Source organism: Salvelinus sp. IW2-2015, linkage group LG22 (assembly GCF_002910315.2).
Source record: "Salvelinus sp. IW2-2015 linkage group LG22, ASM291031v2, whole genome shotgun sequence".
NCBI classification, from domain to species: Eukaryota; Metazoa; Chordata; class Actinopteri; order Salmoniformes; family Salmonidae; genus Salvelinus; species Salvelinus sp. IW2-2015.
The window spans coordinates 31604953-31627807 of record NC_036862.1 but is presented as its reverse complement, the minus strand read 5'-3'; the positions used below and the strand labels follow the sequence as shown (position 1 = coordinate 31627807).

At 44.9% G+C, this 22855-nt stretch overlaps 1 protein-coding gene across 1 annotated transcript in view; it reads left to right on the top strand.

The window, feature by feature from the left end:
* The first annotated feature begins 6973 nt into the window (after positions 1-6973).
* LOC111949543 (endothelin-converting enzyme-like 1) overlaps positions 6974-22855 on the top strand; it is a 32143-nt gene continuing 16261 nt past the window's right edge. Inside the window, 7 exon segments of the mRNA XM_070433878.1 lie at positions 6974-7218; positions 18314-19522; positions 19793-19861; positions 20053-20163; positions 20387-20409; positions 20411-20477; positions 22510-22629. Of these exon segments, the coding sequence (XP_070289979.1) occupies positions 18662-19522; positions 19793-19861; positions 20053-20163; positions 20387-20409; positions 20411-20477; positions 22510-22629 (1251 nt within the window). The 5' untranslated portion in view covers positions 6974-7218; positions 18314-18661.

Sequence of the window (22855 nt, the reverse complement as noted above, 5' to 3'; positions counted from 1 at the left end):
AGCCAAGTTAACAAACAGATCACCGACCATTTCGAATCCCACCGTACCTTCTCCGCTATGCAATCTGGTTTTCGAGCTGGTCATGGGTGCACCTTTGCCACGCTCAAGGTCCTAAACGACATCATAACCGCCATCGATAAAAGACAATACTGTGTAGCCATCTTCATCGACCTGGCAAAGGCTTTCGACTCTGTCAATCACCACATTCTTATCGGTAGACTCAACAACCTTGGTTTCTCAAATGACTGCCTCGCCTGGTTCACCAACTACTTCTCTGACAGAGTTCAGTGTGTCATATCGGAGGGCCTGTTGTCCGGACCTCTGGCAGTCTCTATGGGGCTGCCACAGGGTTCAATTCTCGGGCCGACTCTTTTCTCACGTATACATCAATGATGTCACTCTTGCTGCTGATGATTCTCTGATCCACCTCTACGCAGACGACACCATTCTGTATACTTCTGGCCCTTCTTTGGACACTGTGTTAACTAACCTCCAGACGAGGTTCAATGCCATACAACACTCCTTCCGTGGCCTCCAACTGCTCTTAAATGCAAGTAAAACTAAATGCATGCTCTTCAACCGATCGCTGCCCACACCTATCCACCCGTCCAGCATCACTACTCTGGACGGTTCAGACTTAGAATATGTGGACAACTACAAATACCTAGGTGTCTGGTTAGACTGTAAACTCTCCTTCCAGACTCACATTAAGCATCTCCAATCCAAAACTAAATCTAGAATCGGCTTCCTATTTCGCAACAAAGCATCCTTCACTCATGCTGATAAACATACCCTCGTAAAACTGACTATCCTACCGATCCTTGACTGTGGCGATGTCATTTACAAAATAGCAGTGCCATCCATTTTGTCACCAAAACCCCATATACTACCCACCACTGCGACCTGTATGCTCTCGTTGGCAGGAACTCGCTTCATATTCGTCGCCAAACGCACTGGCTCCAGGTCATCTATAAGTATTTTCTAGGTAAAGCCCCGCCTTATCTCAGCTCACTGGTCACCATAGCAGCACCCACCCGTAGCAGGTGCTCGCGCAGGTATATTTCACTGGTCATCCCCAAAGCCAACTCCTTAATTGGCCACCTTTCCTTCCAGTTCTCTGCTGCCAATGACTGGAACGGATTGCAAAAATCACTGAAGCTGGAGTCTTACAGTTGAAGTCGAAAGTTTAGATATACTTGTTGGAGTCATTAAAACTTGTTTTTCAACCACTCCACAAATTTCTTGTTAACAAACTATTGTTTTGGCAAGTCGGTTAGGACATCTACTTGCACATGACACAAGTCATTTTTCCAACAATTGTTTACAGACAGATTATTTCACTTATAATTCACTGTATCACAATTCCAGTGGGTCAGAAGTTTACATACACTAAGTTGACAGCTTGGAAAATTCCAGAAATTATGTCATGGCTCTAGAAGCTTCTGATAGGCTAATTGACATCATTTGAGTCAATTGGAGGAGTACCTGTGGATGTATTTCAAAGCTCTTTGCTTGACATCATGGGAAAATCAAAAGAAATCAGCCTGGACCTCAGAAAATAAATTGTAGACCTCCACAAGTCTGGTTCATCCTTGGGAGCAATTTCCAAACTCCTGAAGGTACCACGTTCATCTGTACAAACAATATTACGCAAGTATAAACACCATGGGACCACGCAGCCATCATACCGCTCAGGAAGGAGACACGTTCTGTCTCCTAGAGATGAACGTATTTTGGTGCGAAAAGTGCAAATCAATCCCAGAACAACAGCAAAGGACCTTGTGAAGATGCTGGAGGAAACAGGTACAAAAGTATCTATATCCACAGTAAAACAAGTCCTATATCGACGTAACCTGAAAGGCCGCTCAACAAGGAATAAGCCACTGCTCCAAAACCGCCATAAAAAAAGCCAAACTACGGTTTGCAACTCCACATGGGGACAAAGATCGTACTTTTTGGAGAAATGTCCTCTGGTCTGATGAAACAAAAATAGAACTGTTTGGCCACAATGACTATCGTTATGATTGGAGGAAAAAGAGGGAGGCTTGCAAGCCGAAGAACACATCCCAACCATGAAGCACGGGGGTGGCAGAATCATGTTGTGGGGGTGCTTTGCTGCAGGAGGGACTGGTGCACTTCACAAAATAGATAGCATCATGAGAATGGAAAATTATGTGGATATATTGAAGCAACATCTCAAGGCATCAGTCAGGAAGTTAAAGCTTGCTCGTAAATGGGTTTTCCAAATGGACAATGACCCCAAGCATACTTCCAAAGTTGTGGCAAAATGGCTTAATGACAACAAAGTCAAGGTATTGGAGTGGCCATCACAATGCCCTGACCTCAATCCCATAGAAAATGTGTGGGCAGAACTGAAAAAGCATGTGCGAGCAAGGAGGCCTACAAACCTGACTCAGTTACACCAGCTCTGTCAGGAGGAATGGGCCAAAATTCACCCAACTTATTGTGGGAAGCTTGTGGAAGACTACTTGATCCTAACCGACCTAAAACAGGGAATTTTTACTAGGATTAAATGTCAGGAATTGTGAAAAACTGAGTTGAAACGTATTTGGCTAAGGTGTATGTAAACTTCCGACTTCAACTGTAGATGAATGAGCCGAATCTATTTTTCATCCACTTTCATATTCAAAAAGATCCACCTTCCTTGCGACTCATTCTTGACTATTTGCACATTCAGTTTGAAATTTTTGTTTATTAATATCATCACACCTTTTGAGTTCCTTTGTCCATGACAGAAAATTATTTCACCACCCCATTCCTTTTCCCACACAACTTCATCTAAGGATGTAGAGTGAGTTTCCTGTAAACAGTATATGTTACATTCCTTATATTTTAGCCATGTAAAGACTGATCTTCTTTTTTCATAATCTGCTAAACTGTTACAATTATAACTAGATGCTATTCTCAGTCTAAATTTACTGTAATTAAAGCTTGTAAAGTTACTGCCATAAGAGGTATAATGACGGTCAAAATTTGAGATTTCAAATGTCTGAAATTTAGAATTCAAGAAACAGGTTCTAGTAATATTTGTTTTATTCCGTTGCCTGTTTGCCTGTGAGCCAATGCCACAGATGTTAGAAAATTGGGTCAAGATATTATGTGTGTAGTAAATCTGAGTAGGTTGATGTGTATGATATTTGATGTAATTTAGTGAGAGTGTGTATGATGTCTGGATTAGAGTAAGACCATAATGTGTGATGTCTAAATAAATAATAACCCAGCCAATTTGCATGGTTGAGTGTCTATGTGTGTAACATGAAGTGAGTATAGCCTTAGTATTCAGGATGATAATTGTAATCCATATCGTATCACCATCATAGTTGCATCATAATTACCTTTAACATAATTTTCATAGAGAAACATCTCCCAGCAGTTCCATAACAATTGACGTTTCATATGATCATGAAAGAGACCTTGCATTACTATAGATACGGCTTCACTACAGTACAAATGTATCCCGTACAATATGTTATTATTCCATCACGTCCCTGTTCTGACATCTTCCCCTTGCTTATTGTAAACATAGATAAACATGTAGACAAAGACATAGAAAATATAGACAATCAAAAAACATATTCAATTATAGAAAAGTTCTCGACAATAGAGAGAGAGGGAGTGAGAGAAGAGAGAGAGAGAAATCAAGTGTGTATGTGTATGTATAAGTCTGTATGTGTAAGTGAGCATGTAATTGAGTGTGTGTGTGTGTTCATATCAACTTCATAGTGTTCACATATTTTTACAGTTTTCATAACCTGCCTTCACCGTAGAATCTAGTACAGCCATGGTGTTATGGAACTGTCTTGGAAGAGCTGTCCGTCTATAAAGAGTTTGTCCACAATGAGAAAGGCACGCGTACCCCTCTCCCTCTGTTGCCTCTGTACAGGATACAGTCTCTTGCGACATTCGTTTATCTCCTGTGGAAATTGGTCATTGAGACCGAATTTGGTCCATTTTAGCTCCCTTCCTCTGCTATTGATCAGCTCCTTTTGTTGGTATTGTTAAAATTTTGCGATGATAGGTCTGGGACCCTTGGTCTTGTCGCTCCGAGCTCCCAGTCTGTGTACTCGGTGAAAAGTCACCTTGTTTACAGTCTCTAGAGGAAGTTTCAAGGGGGATTGCATGAATTCTCTGATCGCCCCCTCTGGATTATTGGATGCGTCTTCAGGAATCCCAGAAAATATTATATTTTCACGCATGCCACGTCTTTATATGTCTAGTAGCAACTCCCTCATAACCCTGTTTTCCCTGAGTAGACAATCCATGTTGGAATCGAGGGTTTTTACCTTCCCAGCTAGCAATGAGGAATCAGCCCAGAAGCGGTCCTCTTTCGGGGGGAAGGAACTGATTGAATCGGCCCGGAATCACGTGTCGGACTAGCCAGGAATCAAAATGAATGACTGCCCAGAATCGGCCCAAGTACATTAGGCCGTTTCCGTCTACTGGAATTCAGCCGACTTTGCCGGCATCTTACCAGAATCCCCCCAGAAGCGGCCTGATGCAAATAATTTTAAATATTACTATTATACAGTTTATGCATACAAATTATACCCATCCACCAAAAAAATTGAATGTAGGAGGAAACATCGTACATCTGGTGACTGTGTCAGCGTGTATGCGCCTGGCCGCCATCAGGAGTCACTACAGCACAATAGGACAAGGGCATCCCGGCCGGCCAAACCCTCCTCTAACTCGGACGGCACTGGGCCAATTGTGCGTCGCCTCATGGGTCTCCCGGTCGCGGCCGGCACAAGTCTCGAACCAGCATCTGTAGCACAGCTGGCGGGCAGCACGGGTCTCAAACCAGCATCTGTAGCAAAGCAGTTTGTACTGCGATGCAGTGTTTTAGACCGCTGCGCCACTCAGGAGGCTCCAGCCACAAAGTTTTGAATGCTTATCAATTGCCTTCCACAAAGTATAAAAATACTAAAATACTACACAGGACCCTTAAAGGATTTCATTTAAAAGTTAATTGTATTTTTTGATCACAGAAACAATGATAAAATATGGAAAAATAAATAAATAAATGTTAATTGTATAAAGCAGCCCGTGTAATCATCTGCCTGAGAGTAGCCACAATCGGCCCGAGCCCCAAGTAATACATTTGGGCCAGATAACTCACACCGGAATCGGCCGGAGCTCAATTTCCGCATCCTAGCCAAAAGTAACACTGCCGAAGGCAGCCTAGACTCAGGCCACATGACATTGGCTGAGTCTGACTCTCAGCCGGAATCGGCCCAAATCCACTGTGCTAGCTGGGTTGGCTGTGAGTGCCTTGTTTTCTCCTTGGAGCGAGATCATTTCACTCTGGCTAAACTCCAAACTCCGCCCTGCTACCTCCTCACACACACACACACACAGAGGGGATGCCTTTCCTACAGCTGAGATGCAGATCCTGTTGGTTGGTGATCCTGCCGGCTACCTACTTCACTTCCTATTAGTCTGGCTGAGTCAGGGGGAGCATGGGGCAGCAGGGCGGAGGCAGGGTCAGATGCTGCTGAGTGAACAGACACAGAAAACACATCTTTTCTCCTCAACCTTTTGGCCCTCTTTCTCATGTTAAATCACCTGCCTTTAATCCCACTATCACCCCTCCCCCCCAAAACCATAGAGATGTTGTTTCTAATTATTCACATCATTCTAAACTGGAAACAGACTTTAGCTTTGAAATATCGAAACTCTTCACGTTGGATGTAATTTTCCATTTTAATTTGTTTTAATTACATTCTGTTCTATTTACATGTATGGCAATTAGGCAACATTTGCAAATGGCCCTGGACCTGAATGAACCAGTAGCCTACTTAATTCATATTTTTAGAAGCTCAAACACAGACTCAAAGTTATGGCTCAAAACCTCTTCGATGTTTGTCCTGAAATGGTTGTATGGGTGAGTTTAACACGGTGTGCGTTTCCTCCTTCGTGGCACTGGCGGCAGGTGCACCGTAATTAAACTCGGATGAATAAAAGTCCCAGGGTACCCGCGCGCGCCACTCATCCGAAAGCCCCTCGTCAAAAACACTAATCGATCGTGGCTCATCTGTTTTCACCCCCCCCCCCCCCCTTTATAATGATAATGACTGTAGGCTAGGTGTCGCAGTGTAATTTCGCGGAGTGCTTAGTCCCCTTGGGCGTTACACCTGAGCGAGCAGACAGGTCGGTCTATGATCTATGGTGGACCGACCGACCTGTACAGTGTCTGCTGCTTCTCACCTGTGTTTACCTTTCAGTTTCCCTCAGAGCTTAGGTTAGGCTACTGGCAGAAGCTTAGTAACACATAACGCTAATAATGTCTCCACACTGACGGTGTGTTTAAAGTGAAAACTGTCGAGATACGGCTATAGATAATGTGGACTCAAGCAATTTGACACAGACCCACAGACGTCACCCCATTTGAAATGTTTTCCTTTTCTTTGGGTGAGGGCTCATGGTCAGCAAAGGGTTAGTATATCCAGTCACCGGGAGGCATGGAGAGCAACGAAACTGTGTTTGATTTATTTTGTCCATCTGTTGACATCTTTACAACTTTTTTGGTCAGTCTAGAGTGTCAACATTGCGCGCAACAGCATGGTTTCCCGCCGCCTCTTATTCTGGTCAACGCCCTATGAGATAAGGTGTAATGAAATGGGCAGTTATTTAACTGATTTGCATAGTAACTTTAAATTGAATGTTTGCATTATGTGTGGCTCTATGGGCTTAGATTATGTTTCTCAACAGTTTAATAACCTCTTAAACTGACTTTTGATAATAATGTAGACTATTTCATTATGTTTAGGCTATAGCCTTGTGCGTATGTTATATTTGATGAGAATAATCAAATGGCAGAATTGAAGACAGGCTACTCACTTATTATAGAAGCAACATTGAACGACAGGCTACTCACTTATTCTCAACCGTGGTTGCGGTAGGCTAAATCTTCCATCTGTCTCTCCCTCTCCTAACTCCTCTCTCTCCCTGTCTGTCAACATGCGCTCTCTCTCTCACACTCACACTCACACACGAAGTCTCGCATTTTTGGATTTGCGTTTCATGCTGGGGGTCAGCTGCAGCAGCGGAGCCGCAGTGAGTGGCATGTTCCAGCGTCTAGCCCTCTGACCAGCTGCCGTATGTACATGCATGGACAGGACACGATCATAACTACTGTCGCAGACCAGACTTACATCTAAAGCGCATGGACAGACTCTGAACACTGACTTCGTGCAGGTAAGTGTGTGTGTACCCATTCTAAGTTTATATCGTGGCATGCCTGTCTAATTCCAAGCAGTTAAATGTGTTTGCATCAGCACTGACGTTAAGTTAATATTGTTTTACATCGCTTTTATAGCCACTAGCAGAGAGTAGAATGTTAATGTGTTATTTCAGGATGCTCTGTTTGATGAATGTGTTCTATAGCCCCTGTATGTAAAACGTGGAGCAGTGTTCTGGTTTCTCCAGTGGGACCAACGCAATCACCACATCCCAAATGAGTTTATGTGTGAACGTTTAGTATGAAAGTTATGAAGATGGACATTGATAATTTTGCCTTCAGTTGTCAAAGTTATGTCAGAATAAGATTAGGAGGCTATTACATGGGTTTTCACGCGCCATGAATTTTCCACAGACAAAGTTAGATTTGAAATAAGACTTTCGTCGGTTCGTTTACAAATTGAATGTGACACTCAGTAAAACAGAGAGATCTCCGATCATCTGCCTCTTTCTCACTGTCGTAGCTCCGCGCTTATCCGTGTATCCATTTCAGTGGCTCGGATGATATCGAGTGGCCATGGCGAGCGAATTGACTGAGTGTGTAGGGCCTCGATGTGGTCACCCAAGCCGGGTTAATTGAATTAGCATCCTGGTGGCTGATGACAGGGGAGAAAGGAAGAGACCCGGGATGCCCTCGAGGGTCTGGGGCGCACAATCGTTTGTGTAACAGCGGTCCAGCTAGTGGTTAAACGATCACTCGGGAACGCGCGTGTGTGTTTATGTCACACAATAGTGCAAGTGGCTGTGTGTAAGAGAGACACGAAAAGTGTAAATTCTTGTCAGAAATATTTCTGTTTCAGGTTACTTTTGGTCCTTATGCAACAGTGTTCTCTAAAACTATTTCACACTATAGCGTGTCTGTAGCCCTACACCATCACTACGGCTCTCTGCTGTGTGCGCAGCCTCTGGCAGGCGGTGATAAGAGTTGGTGGGAACCAGCCTGCTCAGAAACTCCAGTACTGCTGAATGTGATCCGTCAGGGTCCGTGACCACTTTGATTAGAGGGAAATAAACCTATTTACAGTATGGCGCTATCCTGGGTCTCCAAGCCCGGATGGATGCGTGTACATGGCAGGCTGCGGGAAAGCCAGAGACGCGTGATTCCTCCCCTGCTCCCCATTCTATACGATAACCTATTGTGCGCTGAAATTAATTGGATCACAATAGCATTGATCTTAACCTGACCCCTCTGGCGTCGTGCTCTTCCGTCCATGGTTAGCGACCCAGGACATGCTCTGGACAAGATGGGTGTAGTGGGCCTGTGTGCATAAGAGCTTTTCTTGTGTGCAACGTTTGTTTTATTTGTGTGTGTGCGTGTGTGTGTCTCTGTGTGTGTGCCTAGTTGTTTGAACTGAACTGTGTCCTAAGTGCTATCTATGTTCTCTGTTTGAGAGGTGATATATGAGAAGAGCTTGACAACTGGTGGGGTACTATGCATCATCCTGAGTGTATTCATGATGCATTTAGGCTGTGTGTGTGCACAAGTGCAATAGGTGTATGAGAATGTGTGTGTATGGACTGTGCAGGACAGAGCAGCATTAATATCACTCTCAGACATTAGACCTATCATGTCTGGTAAACAGCCATTCATCAGCTTCTCTTCTCATAGTGATGCCAATCAGATCCAATCCATTAGCCGCACAGTTTGGGCAATACAATTGTATGTCTGTCCACTGCAAGAAGACTCCGTTAGTGTGTGTGTTATGATTCTGTAATTGTTTTCAGGATATATTGGATGTTAGTGTGTATGTCCCTCTCCATGCACGAGGCTATCCTACCAATTTGTGCCTATGTGTGTATGTTGATATGAGATACAGCATTCGGTGAGTGTATGTATGGTCCATCAAGAGTGAATATCAGTGTTTATAATACATTTTTGTGTGTGTGTGTGTGTGTGTGTGTGTGACAGAGGGGGAGAGTCGTGACTTGTGATGGATGATGGAGAGGATAGATAATGGCATCTTGTGAAGAAACACAATTCCCCTTTTTCCTCCCCCTTCATTTCATCTTTCATCCCAGCCCCTCCCTCCACTCCCCTTTATAGTCAACCCTTTTCTCTTCCTCTTTTACCCTTCCACAAAAAGAGCATCAAACATGTTCTACCTCACTACCTCTCTTCCCCCTTTCCCATTGGCCAAAAACGGGTTGAGTCAAAGTTGTTTCCACATCATTTCAACCCAAAAATCTATGTTATGATGTTGAATCTATTTAGAAAACTAATTGGATTTGCAAAAAGTCATCAACGTCAGGACTTTAGGTTTTTAATCCAATGACATGCTGACATTTTTGGTTAATTTCACATTGTATTTACGATAGTTGACAACTTTATCAAATGTAAATCAAAACTAGATGTTGAACTGACGTCTGTGCCCAGTGTGTTCTCTCCTCACACACTGAGAAACAACTCTGCCTCTACCACTCTTACTCCTCCTCTCCTCCTCTTCTGCTCTCCCTCTCTATAGTTCCTGTACTGGCTAAAGTTGAGCAGGTGTGAATAGCAATGTTGATTTGCAGTCTGGTATCTCATCAGTGGGAGGCAGGTCATCAATGTGATTGTGTCTGTGTCCCTACTGTCTCTCCCTCCGCACAAACATCATCTTCCTCTCTTCCTCCTCTCCTGTTCCAGATGACGTGAACCACAATTATAGTTAGATTCATTTATATACAGACATGCTCAAATTCAGATTCCACGCACACATACGCTGAGACAAATAATGTTTTTTGGGGAAAAAGCTATATATCCACCTCACACTCAGATAAATAAGTAGTACTGCTAGGTTTTTGTAACAAATAACTTCACTTTCAATAAGAAATGTACAAATTATACATTTGTATTATCAATATTTAAAATTATAATTTAAAATTATAATTCAATTGAGTAATATGAGATCTGTATGTAAAACATTTGCATTTTACATTTGTCATTTAGTAGATGTTCTTATCCAGACTGACTTACAGTAAATGTGTTCATAAGATATGTGAGACCACCACATATCACAATCAAATATACAGGATACTAACATTCTATTCCAGCTAAACAATGGATATACAGTCTATTCAATCTATGAATGAAAAATCTGAGTACAATAATAATTTACACACACATGAAGGTACACATAAGCAATAATTTCTGATGAAAAAACACAATGTGGAAAAAGTGTGGATATATCATTTTAGAAATAAACTCTTTAATAATGAACTGTAGAGAAGGTAAGACAATCACAAGTTACTGATGGCTGCCAAGTCTAACTTCAAGGGACCCACATCTCACTGGGTTCAGTTGGTAGACAACTAACAGCCAAACAAACACAGAGCAAGATGCTCACGCACCCTGGCCTCAACACGCACCCTGGCCTCAACACGCACCCTGGCCTCAACACGCACCCTGGCCTCAACACGCACCCTGGCCTCAACACGCACCCTGGCCTCCTATATCTATCCTACCCTGCCTTTCTAGTCTTCGAAAGCCAAGTTAACAAACAGATCACCGACCATTTCAAATCCCACCGTACCTTCTCCGCAATGCAATCTGGTTTCCAAGCTGGTCATGGGTGTACCTCAGCCACGCTCAAGGTCCTAAATGACATCATAACCGCCATCGATAAGAGACAATACTGTGCAGCTGTATTCATCGACCTGGCCAAGGCTTTCGACTCTGTCAACCACCACATTCTTATCGGCAGACTCAACATCCTTGGCTTCTCAAATGACTGCCTCGCCTGGTTCACCAACTACTTCTCTGATAGAGTTCAGTGTGTCATATCGGAGGGCCTGTTGTCCGGACCTCTGGCAGTCTCTATGGGGGTGCCACAGGGTTCAATCGTTGGGCCGACTCTTTTCTCTGTATACATCAATGATGTCGCTCTTGCTGCTGGTGATTCTCTGATCCACCTCTACGCAGACGACACCATTCTGTATACTTCTGGCCCTTCTTTGGACACTGTGTTAACTAACCTCCAGACGAGGTTCAATGCCATACAACACTCCTTCCGTGGCCTCCAACTGCTCTTAAATGCAAGTAAAACTAAATGCATGCTCTTCAACCGATCGCTGCCCACACCTGTCCGTCTAGCATCACTACGGTTCTGACTTAGAATATGTGGACAACTACAAATACCTAGGTGTCTGGTTAGACTGTAAACTCTCCTTCCAGACCCACATTAAGCATTTCCAATCCAAAACTAAATCTAGAATCGGCTTCCTATTTCGCAACAAAGCATCCTTCACTCATGCTGATAAACATACCCTCGTAAAACTGACTATCTTACCGATCCTTGACTTCGGCGATGTCATTTATAAAATAGCCTCCAACACTCTACTCAGCAAATTGGATGCAGTCTATCACAGTGCCATCCGTTTTGTCACCAAAGCCCATATACTACCCACCACCTGTCTCTTATACACATCTAGATGTGTATAAGGGCTGTTCTTTGGACACTGTGTTAACTAACCTCCAGACGAGGTTCAATGCCATACAACWCTCCTTCCGTGGCCTCCAACTGCTCTTAAATGCAAGTAAAACTAAATGCATYCTCTTCAACCGATCGCTGCCCACACCTATCCACCCGTCCAGCATCACTACTCTGGACGGTTCTGACTTAGAATATGTGGACAACTACAAATACCTAGGTGTCTGGTTAGACTGTAAACTCTCCTTCCAGACCCACATTAAGCATTTCCAATCCAAAACTAAATCTAGAATCGGCTTCCTATTTCGCAACAAAGCATCCTTCACTCATGCTGCCAAACATACCCTAGTAAAACTGACTATCTTACCGATCCTTGACTTCGGCGATGTCATTTATAAAATAGCCTCCAACACTCTACTCAGCAAATTGGATGCAGTCTATCACAGTGCCATCCGTTTTGTCACCAAAGCCCATATACTACCCACCACTGCGACCTGTATGCTCTCGTTTGCTGGCCCTCGCTTCATTATCCGTCACCAAACCCACTGGCTCCAGGTTATCTATAAGTCATTGCTTGGTAAAGCCCCGCCTTATCTCAGCTCACTGGTCACCATAGCAGGACCAACCTGTAGCACGCGCTCCAGCAGGTATATTTCACTGGTCACCCCCAAAGCCAATTCATCCTTTGGCCGCCTTTCCTTCCAGTTCTCTGCTGCCAATGACTGTAACGAACTGCAAAAATCACTGAAGCTGGAGACTCATATCTCCCTCACTAGCTTTAAGCACCAGCTGTCAGAGCAGCTCACAGATCACTGCAGCTGTACATAGCCAATCTGTAAATAGCCCATCCAACTACCTCATCACCATATTGTTAATTATTTTATTTATTTTTCTCCTTTGCACCCCAGTACCGCTACTTGCACACTCATCTTCTGCACATCTATCATCCCAGTGATTAATTTGCCATACTGTAATAATTTCTCCACTATGGCCTATTTATTGCCTCACCCCCCTTATCCTACCTCATTTGCACACACTGTACAGTCGTGGCCAAACGTTTTGAGAATGACACAAATATTAATTTCCACAAAGTTTGCTGCTTCAGTGTCTTTAGATATTTTTGTCAGATGTTACTATGGAATACTGAAGTATAATTACAAGCATTTCATAAGTGTCAAAGGTTTTTATTGACAATTACATGAAGTTGATGCAAAGAGTCAATATTTGCAGTGTTGACCCTTCTTTTTCAAGACCTCTAAATTGGCGCCGGAAGAAATGGCAGCAGTTTTACGGGTGCCCAATCAATTGTGCTATTATGTGGTTTTTTTCGTGTTTTTTTTGCTTATTTTGTACATACTGTTTCTGCAACCGTATCTTAAGGCAGAAAAGAGCTTCTGGATATCAGGACAGCGATCACTCACCTCGGATTAGACAAAGATTTTTTTCAACAACAAGCAAGACTCACATGATTTTCTCCAAACACCCAGCAGGGTCGACATCCCAGTTATTCGCAAGAGGAAGCGATGCAGGTACAGAGGACGAAGAGCCGGATGCCTGGTCAGGACCTGGCGAAGGCGACTGGGAAAGCTGCCGTTACCGCCAATATTACTCGCCAATGTGCAATCATTGGACAATAAATTAGACGAGGTACGATCACGAATATCCTACCAACAGGACATCAAAAACTGTAATATCCTATGTTTCACAGAATCGTGGCTGAATGACGACATGGATATTCAGCTAGCGGGATATACCCCTGCACCAGCAGGATAGAACAGCACACTCCGGTAAGACGAGGGGGGACGGTCTGTGCATATTTGTAAACAACAGCTGGTGCACGAAATCTAAGGAAGTTTCTAGATTTTGCTCGCCTGAAGTAGAGTATATTGTGATAAATTGCAGGCCACACTACTTGCCTAGAGAGTTCTCAGCTATACTTTTCATGGCTTTTGATTTACCACCACAAACAGATGCTGGCACTAAGACCGCACTCAGTCAGCTGTATAAGGAAATAAGCAAACAGGAAACCACTCACCCAGAGGTGGCGCTCCTAGTGGCCGGAGACTTTAATGCAGGGAAACTTAAATCAGTTCTACCAAATCTCTATCAACATGTTAAATGTGCAACCAGAGGGCAAAAAATTCTAGATCACCTGTACTCCACACACAGAGACGCGTACAAGCTCTCCCTCGCCCTCCATTTGGTAAATCCGACCACAACTCTATCCTCCTGATTCCTGCTTACAAGCAAAAATTAAAGCAGGAAGCACCAGTGACTCGGTCTATAAAAAAAGTGGTCAGATGAAGCAGATGCTAAACTACAGGACTGTTTTGCTAGCACAGACTGGAATATGTTCCAGGATTCTTCCGATGGCATTGAGGAGTACACCACATCAGTCACTGGCTTTATTAATAAGTGCATCGAGGACGTCGTCCCCACAGTGACTGTACGTACATACCACAACCAGAAGCCATGGATTACAGGCAACATTCGCACTGAGCTAAAGGGTAGAGCTGCCGCTTTCAAGGTGRYGGACTCTAACCCYGAAYCMTACAAYAAATCCTGCTATGCCCTGCGACGAACCATCAAACAGGCAAAGRGTCAATACAGGGCTAAGATTGAATCATACTACACCGGCTCCGACGCTCGTCGGATGTGGCAGGGCTTGCAAACTATTACAGACTACAAAGGGAAGCACAGCCGCGAGCTGCCCAGTGACACGAGCCTACCAGACGAGCTAAATCACTTCTATGGTCGCTTCGAGGCAAGAAACACTGAGGCATGCATGAGAGCATCAGATATTCAGGATGACTGTGTGATCACGATCTCCTTAGCCGATGTGAGTAAGACCTTTCAACAGGTCAACATACACAAGGCTGTGGGGCCAGACAGATTACCAGGACGTGTGCTCCGGGCATGTGCTGACCAACTGGCAGGTTTCACTGACATTTTCAACATGTCCCTGATTGAGTCTAATACCAACATGTTTCAAGCAGACCACCATAGTCCCTGTGCCCAAGAACACAAAGGCAACCTGCCTAAATTACTACAGACCCATAGCACTCAAGTCCGTAGCCATGAAGTTCTTTGGAAGCCTGGTAATGGCTCACAACACCATTATCCCAGAAACCCTAGACCCACTCCAATTTGCATACCGCCCAAACAGATCCACAGATGATGCAATCTCTATTGCACTCAACACTGCCCTTTCCCGCCTGGACAAAAGGAACACCTATGTGAGAATGCTATTCATTGACTACAGCTCAGCGTTCAACACCATAGTACCCTCAAAGCTCATCACTAAGCTAAGGAACCTGGGACTAAACACCTCCCTCTGCAACTGGATCCTGGACTTCCTGACGAGCCGCCCCAGGTGGTGAGGGTAGGTAGCAACACATCTGCCACGCTTATCCTCAACACTGGAGCTCCCCAGGGGTGAGTGCTCAGTCCCCTCCAGTACTCCCTGTTCACCCACAACTGCATGGCCAGGCATAACTCCAACACCATCATTAAGTTTGCTGATGACATAACAGTAGTAGGCCTGAGAGCATCCTGACCGGTTGCATCACTGCCTGGTACGGCAATTGCTCGGCCTCCGACCGCAAGGCACTTCAGAGGGTAGTGCGTACGGCCCAGTACATCACCGGGGCAAAGCTGCCTGCCATCCAGGACCTCTACACCAGGCGTTGTCAGAGGAAGGCCTTAAAAAATTTAAAAGACCCCAGCCACCCCAGTCATAGATTGTTCTCTCTACTACCGCATGGCAAGCGGTACCGGAGTGCCAAGTCTAGGACAAAAAGGCTTCTCAACAGTTTTTACTCCCAAGCCATAAGACTCCTGAACAGGTAACCAAATTGTTACCCGGACTATTTGCATTGTGTGCCCCCCCAACCCCTCTTTTTCTCTGCACTACTCTCTGTTTGTCATATATGCATAGTCACTTTATCTATACATTCATGTACATACTACCTCAATTGGCCCGACCAACCAGTGCTCCCGCACATTGGCTAACCGGGCTATCTGCATTGTGTCCCACCACCCGCCAACCCCTCTTTTTACGCTACTGCTACTCTCTGTTCATCATATATGCATAGTCACCTTAACCATACCTACATGTACATACTACCTCAATAAGCCTGACTAACCGGTGTCTGTATATAGCCTTGCTACTGTTATTTTCAAATGTCTTTTTACTGTTGTTTTATTTCTTTACTTACCTACACACACACACACACACACACACACACACTTTTTTTTCGCACTATTGGTTAGAGCCTGTAAGTAAGCATTTCACTGTAAGGTCTACACCTGTTGTATTCGGCGCACGTGACAAATAAACTTTGATTTGACCTCTGCAATCTGCCCTGGCATGCTGTCAACTAACTTCTGGGCCACATCCTGACTGATGGCAGCCCATTCTTGCATAATCAATGCTTGGACTTTGTCAGAATTTGTGGGGTTTTGTTTGTCCACCTGCCTCTTGATGATTGTTCTCAATGGGCTTAAGGTCTGGGGAGTTTCCTGGCCATGGACCCAAAATATCGATGTTTTGTTCCCCGAGCCACTTAGTTATCACTTTTGCCTTATGGCAAGGTGCTCCATCATGCTGGAAAAGGCATTGTTCGTCACCAAACTGTTCCTGGATGGTTGGGAGAAGTTGCTCTCGGAGGATGTGTTGGTACCATTATTTTTTCATGGCTGTGTTCTTAAGCAAAATTGTGAGTGAGCCCACTCTTTTGGCTGAGAAGAAACCCCACACATGAATGGTCTCAGGATGCTTTACTGTTGGCATGACACAGGACTGATGGTAGCGCTCACCTTGTCTTCTCCGGACAAGCTTTTTTCCGGATGCCCCATACAATCGGAAAGTGGATTCATCAGAGAAAATGACTTTACCCCAGTCCTCAGCAGTCCAATCCCTGTACCTTTTGCAGAATATCAGTCTGTCCCTGATGTTTTTCCTGGAGAGAAGTGGCTTCTTTGCTGCCCTTCTTGACACCAGGCTATCCTCCAAAAGTGTTCGCCTCACTGTGCATGCAGATGCACTCACACCTGCCTGCTGCCATTCCTGAGCAAGCTCTGTACTGGTGGTGCCCCGATCCCGCAGCTGAATCAACTTTAGGAGACGGTCCTGGCACTTGCTGGACTTTCTTGGGCGCCCTGAAGCCTTCTTCACAACAATTGAACCGCTCTCCTTGAAGTTCTTGACAATCCGATAAATGGTTGATTTAGATGCAATCTTACAGGCAGCAATATCCTTGCCTGTGAAGCCCTTTTTGTGCTAAGCAATGATGACGTTGTTTGCAATGATGATGTTGTTTGTATCGCACTGCTTTGCTTTATCTTGGCCAGGTCACAGTTGTAAATGAGAACTTGTTCTCAACTAGCCTACCTGGTTAAATAAAGGTGAAATAAAAAAATACAAATAAAAACACGCACCCTGGCTGCCCTCTTTCCAAATCTTTGATCTCTCCGCTCACTTTCCTGAGGCAAAACAAAGAAAGAGAGTGTCTGTGTGTGTGTTGTCTCACTCCACTATAGTGAAAAGCCAGTCGAACTTCTGAAAGCTGGGATAGCGATCTTTGTGAATTGATACTCAATATCTCCTCTGAGAGTTTAAAACTTTGGCTCTGATGTCTTTAACAGCCTTTTCTTCTATTGCTAAGTGTCATGCTTGTGAATTTATCACCTGCTCTCTCTCTCTGTGTGTGTGTGTGTGTGTGTGTGTGTGTGTGTGTGTGTGTGTGTGTGTGTGTGTGTGTGTGTGTGTGTGTGTGTGTGTGTGTGTGTGCGCTCACAATCTCACGTCAGAATTGGACGTTCATCCATGTTCCACAAATGTCAAATTTTGAGGTTGCTCCAAACGTCAGCATTCAAAGTGTTTAAGGTTGAGTTTAGGATATTAACTCAGCATTATTAATGTTTGGCATTAACTCGGAATGGTTAAGGTTTGGGATAGACTTAAAACAAAAATATCAAAAACCACTTTCTAACTATAAATTCAAACTTGCAACCTTTGGAATCAGAGGCAGATGCTTATGTCTATCCACTATCCCCATCGCCCTAGAAAATCTGAAACCTACTTGAAGGTAACAGCATTCATTGTTACCCCTAGTGACCAGCTTCCACATCATCTCCTGATGTCCTCAGACATGGATGGACGTCGAATACTGACTTGTATCACGGGTGACCTGGCTGGTATATGTGTTTCCTCACAACCAGTCCTGCAGAATGTCTATTCCTGCCTGTCTAAATAACTCTTCCATACCATTTCCATCCCTCTTTCTTCCATCGCCCCCTTTTTCTGCATCTTTATCTACCCCTCTCCCCTCCCTCTGCACACTCCCCCATCCTCTCTCTCTCCTCATCCTCTCTCTCCATCTTCCTACCTCTCCCTCCCTTTCTCCTCCCCTACTCCCTATCGATCCATTAAAAGTCATGAGTCACAGAGCGAAATCATCTCCCTGATGGATGGGTGTCAGCAATCAATCCAAAGAACTTTATGAAAGAACGACAGACTGAAAGAGGAGCATCTCAAAAGAGACAGAACCCTTTGTCTTATCTCAGTGCTGTAATCATGGATTCCATCTTCTGTCTCATCCCCTCCCTCCCTTCCTCTTCCTCTCCTCCTTTTCTATTGACAGACAGGCTGAGGCTCCACTGGGGGAAAAGGAAGAGAGGAAGACAGGGCAAAAGGGAAAAAGAGACCAAGACCCAGAGATACACTGACAGAGAAACAGAGAGAGAGCCTCAGTGTTCCCTAACTCTGTAAAGGTAAGGGTAGCAGAGGAGACATACAAGAGGCAGTGTGTTCAGGAGAGCCCAGGGCATTTGGGCTGCGTTACCTCTTTAGCCCTCTAGTGGGTGCCCTCGCCCATATCAGGCCTGGAGGGACATGGCCATCTGAAAGACTCTTCTCTCTACCACCTTCCACCACTCCCTCTATCGGTCTCTTTTTTTCAACAACGTAACTCTAATCAACTCTCATTGCCATGGAGAAGACATACTCCCTCACAGCCCACTACGATGAGTTCCAGGAGGTCAAGTATGGTGGTCGCTATAGTAGCGGCACCCTTAGCAACGGCATGAGCCTGCACTTGGGCGGGAGCCTAGACCGAAATATTGGGCGTGGCCGAGGCAAAGGGGGCGGGGCCAGTGATCGGAGTCGGGACCTGAGTGGCATCAACAGCGGACAGAGACGTCCTCGTTGGAGCCGCAGGGAGATCTGCCTGCTCTCTGCTCTGGTGTTTGCTGTGGGGATGTGTGTCATCCTGGGCAGCATGCTGGCACTCAAATACATCTCCCTGGACTTCCAGCAAGAGGGGCACTGCAGACAGGACTGCCAGAAGAAACGCTCGTTAGTCCGCGCCGCACGCTTCATCCAGGCCAACATCGACCCCACCATCCAGCCCTGCCAGGATTTCTACAGCTTTGCCTGCGGCGGCTGGCTACAGCGCCATGGCATCCCAGAGGACAAGCTGAGCTACGGCATCATCACCGCCATCGGAGAGCACAACGAGGAGAAGCTACGACGCCTCCTGCTGGAGCCCGTGCGCCGGCACACCGTGGACTCGGCTGAACGCAAGGTGAAAGAGTTCTACCGCTCCTGTGTGAACATCCAGGAGATTGACAAGCTGGGGTCGGGTCCCATGACGGAGGTGATTGACAGCTGTGGCGGGTGGGACCTGGTTGGAGTGCCCTCTGGTGGTGCGGGGTGGGAGAGCAGTACTGCACCAGCCAGACCAGACTTTAACGAGCTGCTCTATAGGACCCAGGGGGTGTACAGCACTGCGGTCTTCTTCTCTCTGACTGTCAACGTGGACGATAAGAACTCCTCACGCAACGCTATCAGGGTAAGAGTGTCTCTGTCAGAGTGTCTCTCTGCGTGTGTGAACACCTTACTGTTTATCATCTTTATTTTACATTTTTTTATTTTACCTTTATTTAACTACGCAAGTCAGTTAAGAACAAATTCTTATTTTCAATGACGGCCTAGGAACTGTGGGTTAACTGCCTGTTCAGGCAGATCTGACTGATATACCATCTGTTTACTTACATGTCTGTGTTGATTACACATGTCCATGTGTGTTCTCTTGACTGTGATCGTATGTGTGTATTTGTAGATTGATCAGGAGGGGCTCACACTGCCTGAGAGGACTCTGTACCTGGGGCAGGATGAGGACAGTGTGAAGGTACAGGATTACTCCCTCCCTCTTTCTATCCACCACTCCATCTGCTCATCTGTTCACTTATCGACCAATTCCTTTCTTCTCCATCCATCCACCTGTTTGTTCCTGTCATCTCTGTTCCCTTTGTTATCCTGTCTGCTCTGCCACATGTCACACTGCTGTCCATTGACCATTAATGATGATGTCATGGACAGATCCTGGCAGCTTACAAGGCCCTGATGGAGCGTCTGCTAAGCATGCTGGGGGCTCACAATGCCACTCAAAAGTCCAAAGAGATCCTACAGCTGGAAACACTCCTAGCCAACGTAAGTGTGTGTGTGTTTGGTGTGTGTTTGTGTGTGTTGTGTGTGTGTTGTGTGTGTGTGTGTGTGTGGTGTGTGTGTGTGTGTGTGTGTGTGTTGTGTGTGTTGTGTGTGTGTGTGTGTGTGTGTGTGTGTGTTGTGTGTGTGGTGTGTGTGTGTGGTGTGTGTGTGTGGGTGTGTGGTGTTGTGTGTGTTCAGTTTTAATGTTTATTCCCCTCTGTTTCAGATTACTGTGTCTGAGTATGATGAACAGAAGAAAGACATCAACACTAGTACAACCGCATCACCTGAGACAACTACAGCGCATCGCTCCTAGTGTGATGTACCACACACACACACCATCTTTTATATCTGTGTTGTGTGTGTTGGGCAGAAGTGTGATGGAATAAGAGCTGATCTCCAGCAGAGCATTTGAAGGTGTGAAGTGTGTGTGTAAGGCGGGGGCCATTCTTACGCTCCGTGAACCTGCTCCGTGGCTCAGCGAAGCTGTCCGCCTTCCGGATAGAAGAGAACCAACGGGGGGCTACGGAAGGAAGGAGAAAGAGGGTAGAGGAAGGGAGAGGACGGATAAATTAGGGGTCGACGGGGGGACTACAGAAGGAGGACGAGGTGGGAAGAGAGAACTGATGGGGGGCATATGGAATGCATCTGGGGGAAAGAGGGACTGGGGGGGGTAGAGAAAGACGAGAGAGGGGGGGAAGACAGGAGGGGAGAACCGTAAGGTGACTTGGACAGCAGCAGGAAACTGATGGAGAATTCAGAGCTGCTCCATCACTTCTGATTGGAGAAGAAGGGAGGGGAGTGAATGGGGGAATGGACATGGACAGAGAGAGAGATGAATGAAGTGAGCTTCACTAGCATCACTGATAAAACGAGAGAAAGAAACATGAGAGAAAAAGAAAGAAAGAATGAATGAATGAATGAAAGAAAGAAATGCGAAAGAGATTACTAAAAAGGTGCAAATGGAGAGTGAGAGAGATTATTTTCCTGCTGTAGCAAACTGGTTTAAATTAAGATCCTACATCAAAACACATTCAGACAGACAGACATGGTCAAATTAGGGGGATGTCAATTACGTTCATACTGATTTATCCCTCTCCCTCTTTCACTCTCTCTTTTCTGCTATCCCACTATTGCCTGTTAATAATAGTGGTACATTATGAGACCATTTGGGATTACAGGGATGCTGTATGCTCAGCAGTTAAAGAGGAACTTTGTGTTGTGGATGACCTAAGTTATGAGCAGGTTTTTTTTATGGCTTTACCTTCTTGTTATCCTCTATATATCTTTGATATTTTGGAGGCAGCATTTGCACTTTCCTTACTGGTACAATAAAGGTTTGTTGGAATCCCCCTTCCTTTCATCAGAGCAGGGTGACAACAATTCTGTTTTCTTATCTTGTGTTGTGGAAATTCCCACCAGGGACTCAAAGTCAATATTAAATTTACCATCTCCATCTCTTTATTCAAAGACTCAATCATGGGCACTCTTACTGAAAGTTTTTTTCCAATTTGCGTGATGTATTGTTGTCTCTACCTTCTTGCCCTTTGTGTTGTTGTCTGTCCCCAATAATGTTTGTACCATGTTTTGTGCTGCCATGTTGTGTTGCTACTGTACCATGTTGTTGTCATGTTGTGTTGCTACCATGGTGCATTTTCATGTGTTGCTGCCATGCTATGTTGTTGTCTTAGGTCTCTCTTTATGTAGTGTTGTGGTGTTTCTCTTGTCGTGATGTGTGTTTTGTTCTATATTTAAATTTTTAATCCCAGCCCCCATCCCCGCAGGAGGCCTTTTGCCTTTTGGTAGGCCGTCATTGTAAATAAGAATTTATTCTTAACTGACTTGCCTAGTTAAATTGAATACAATTATTTTTTATCAGCAAGCTGGAGAGGTTCCAACAAACTTAATGAAACCAAGTAGTACACGTCGGTCGCGAGATCCGCCGGGGCAGTCCCGTTAGTTCTCTTCTATACTGCTTACACAGACAAATTATATTTGCATGATTTACATGATTCATTATTCATAATTAATTCATCATTAACGTTTGGTTCCTGCATGTAGCCAACCAATACCTCACAATGCTTCTTATTTCCAAGCTGAGACCTTGAAACTGAGACACCCTTTTTGGTCCTCAAAGCAATGTACTGCCAAATTGCTTATACTGATAGTGAGGATTCCTTGCAGACACAATCAATCTGTCACTTGCATGAACACAATTGAATTGGTTATTAGAAAAGCACAAACAAAATTTTCTCTCACACTTGTTAAAACCTAAAACCTCTACTCTCCTATCCCTCCACTCCTCTCCCCTCTTCCTCTCCTCTCCTCTTACTGCCCTCTCCTTTCCAGCTGCATTGGAAACGTTTGTTGGACAGAATCTTCCATGATAACTTCTCTGAGGATGAAGAGATTGTGGTGTTGGCTACTGACTACATGGAGAAAGTCTCCGAGATCATCAAGAATAATGGGGTCAAACATTACTCGATTTTCAACTTTTCTTCTAACATCTTCTTCTACCCCAACATTTGCTCAAGTCTCCAACTGCCATCCCCAAGCCATTCTCTCCCCCCCTCACTCTATAGCTGCGCATACCTAGCGACATATCGTACATCCTCCTCATTCTAGGCAGGCAGTGTTAACACCAGCTCACCGGCATTACGGCTAGCCCCCACACACAGGCCAGCCCAACCTCCAG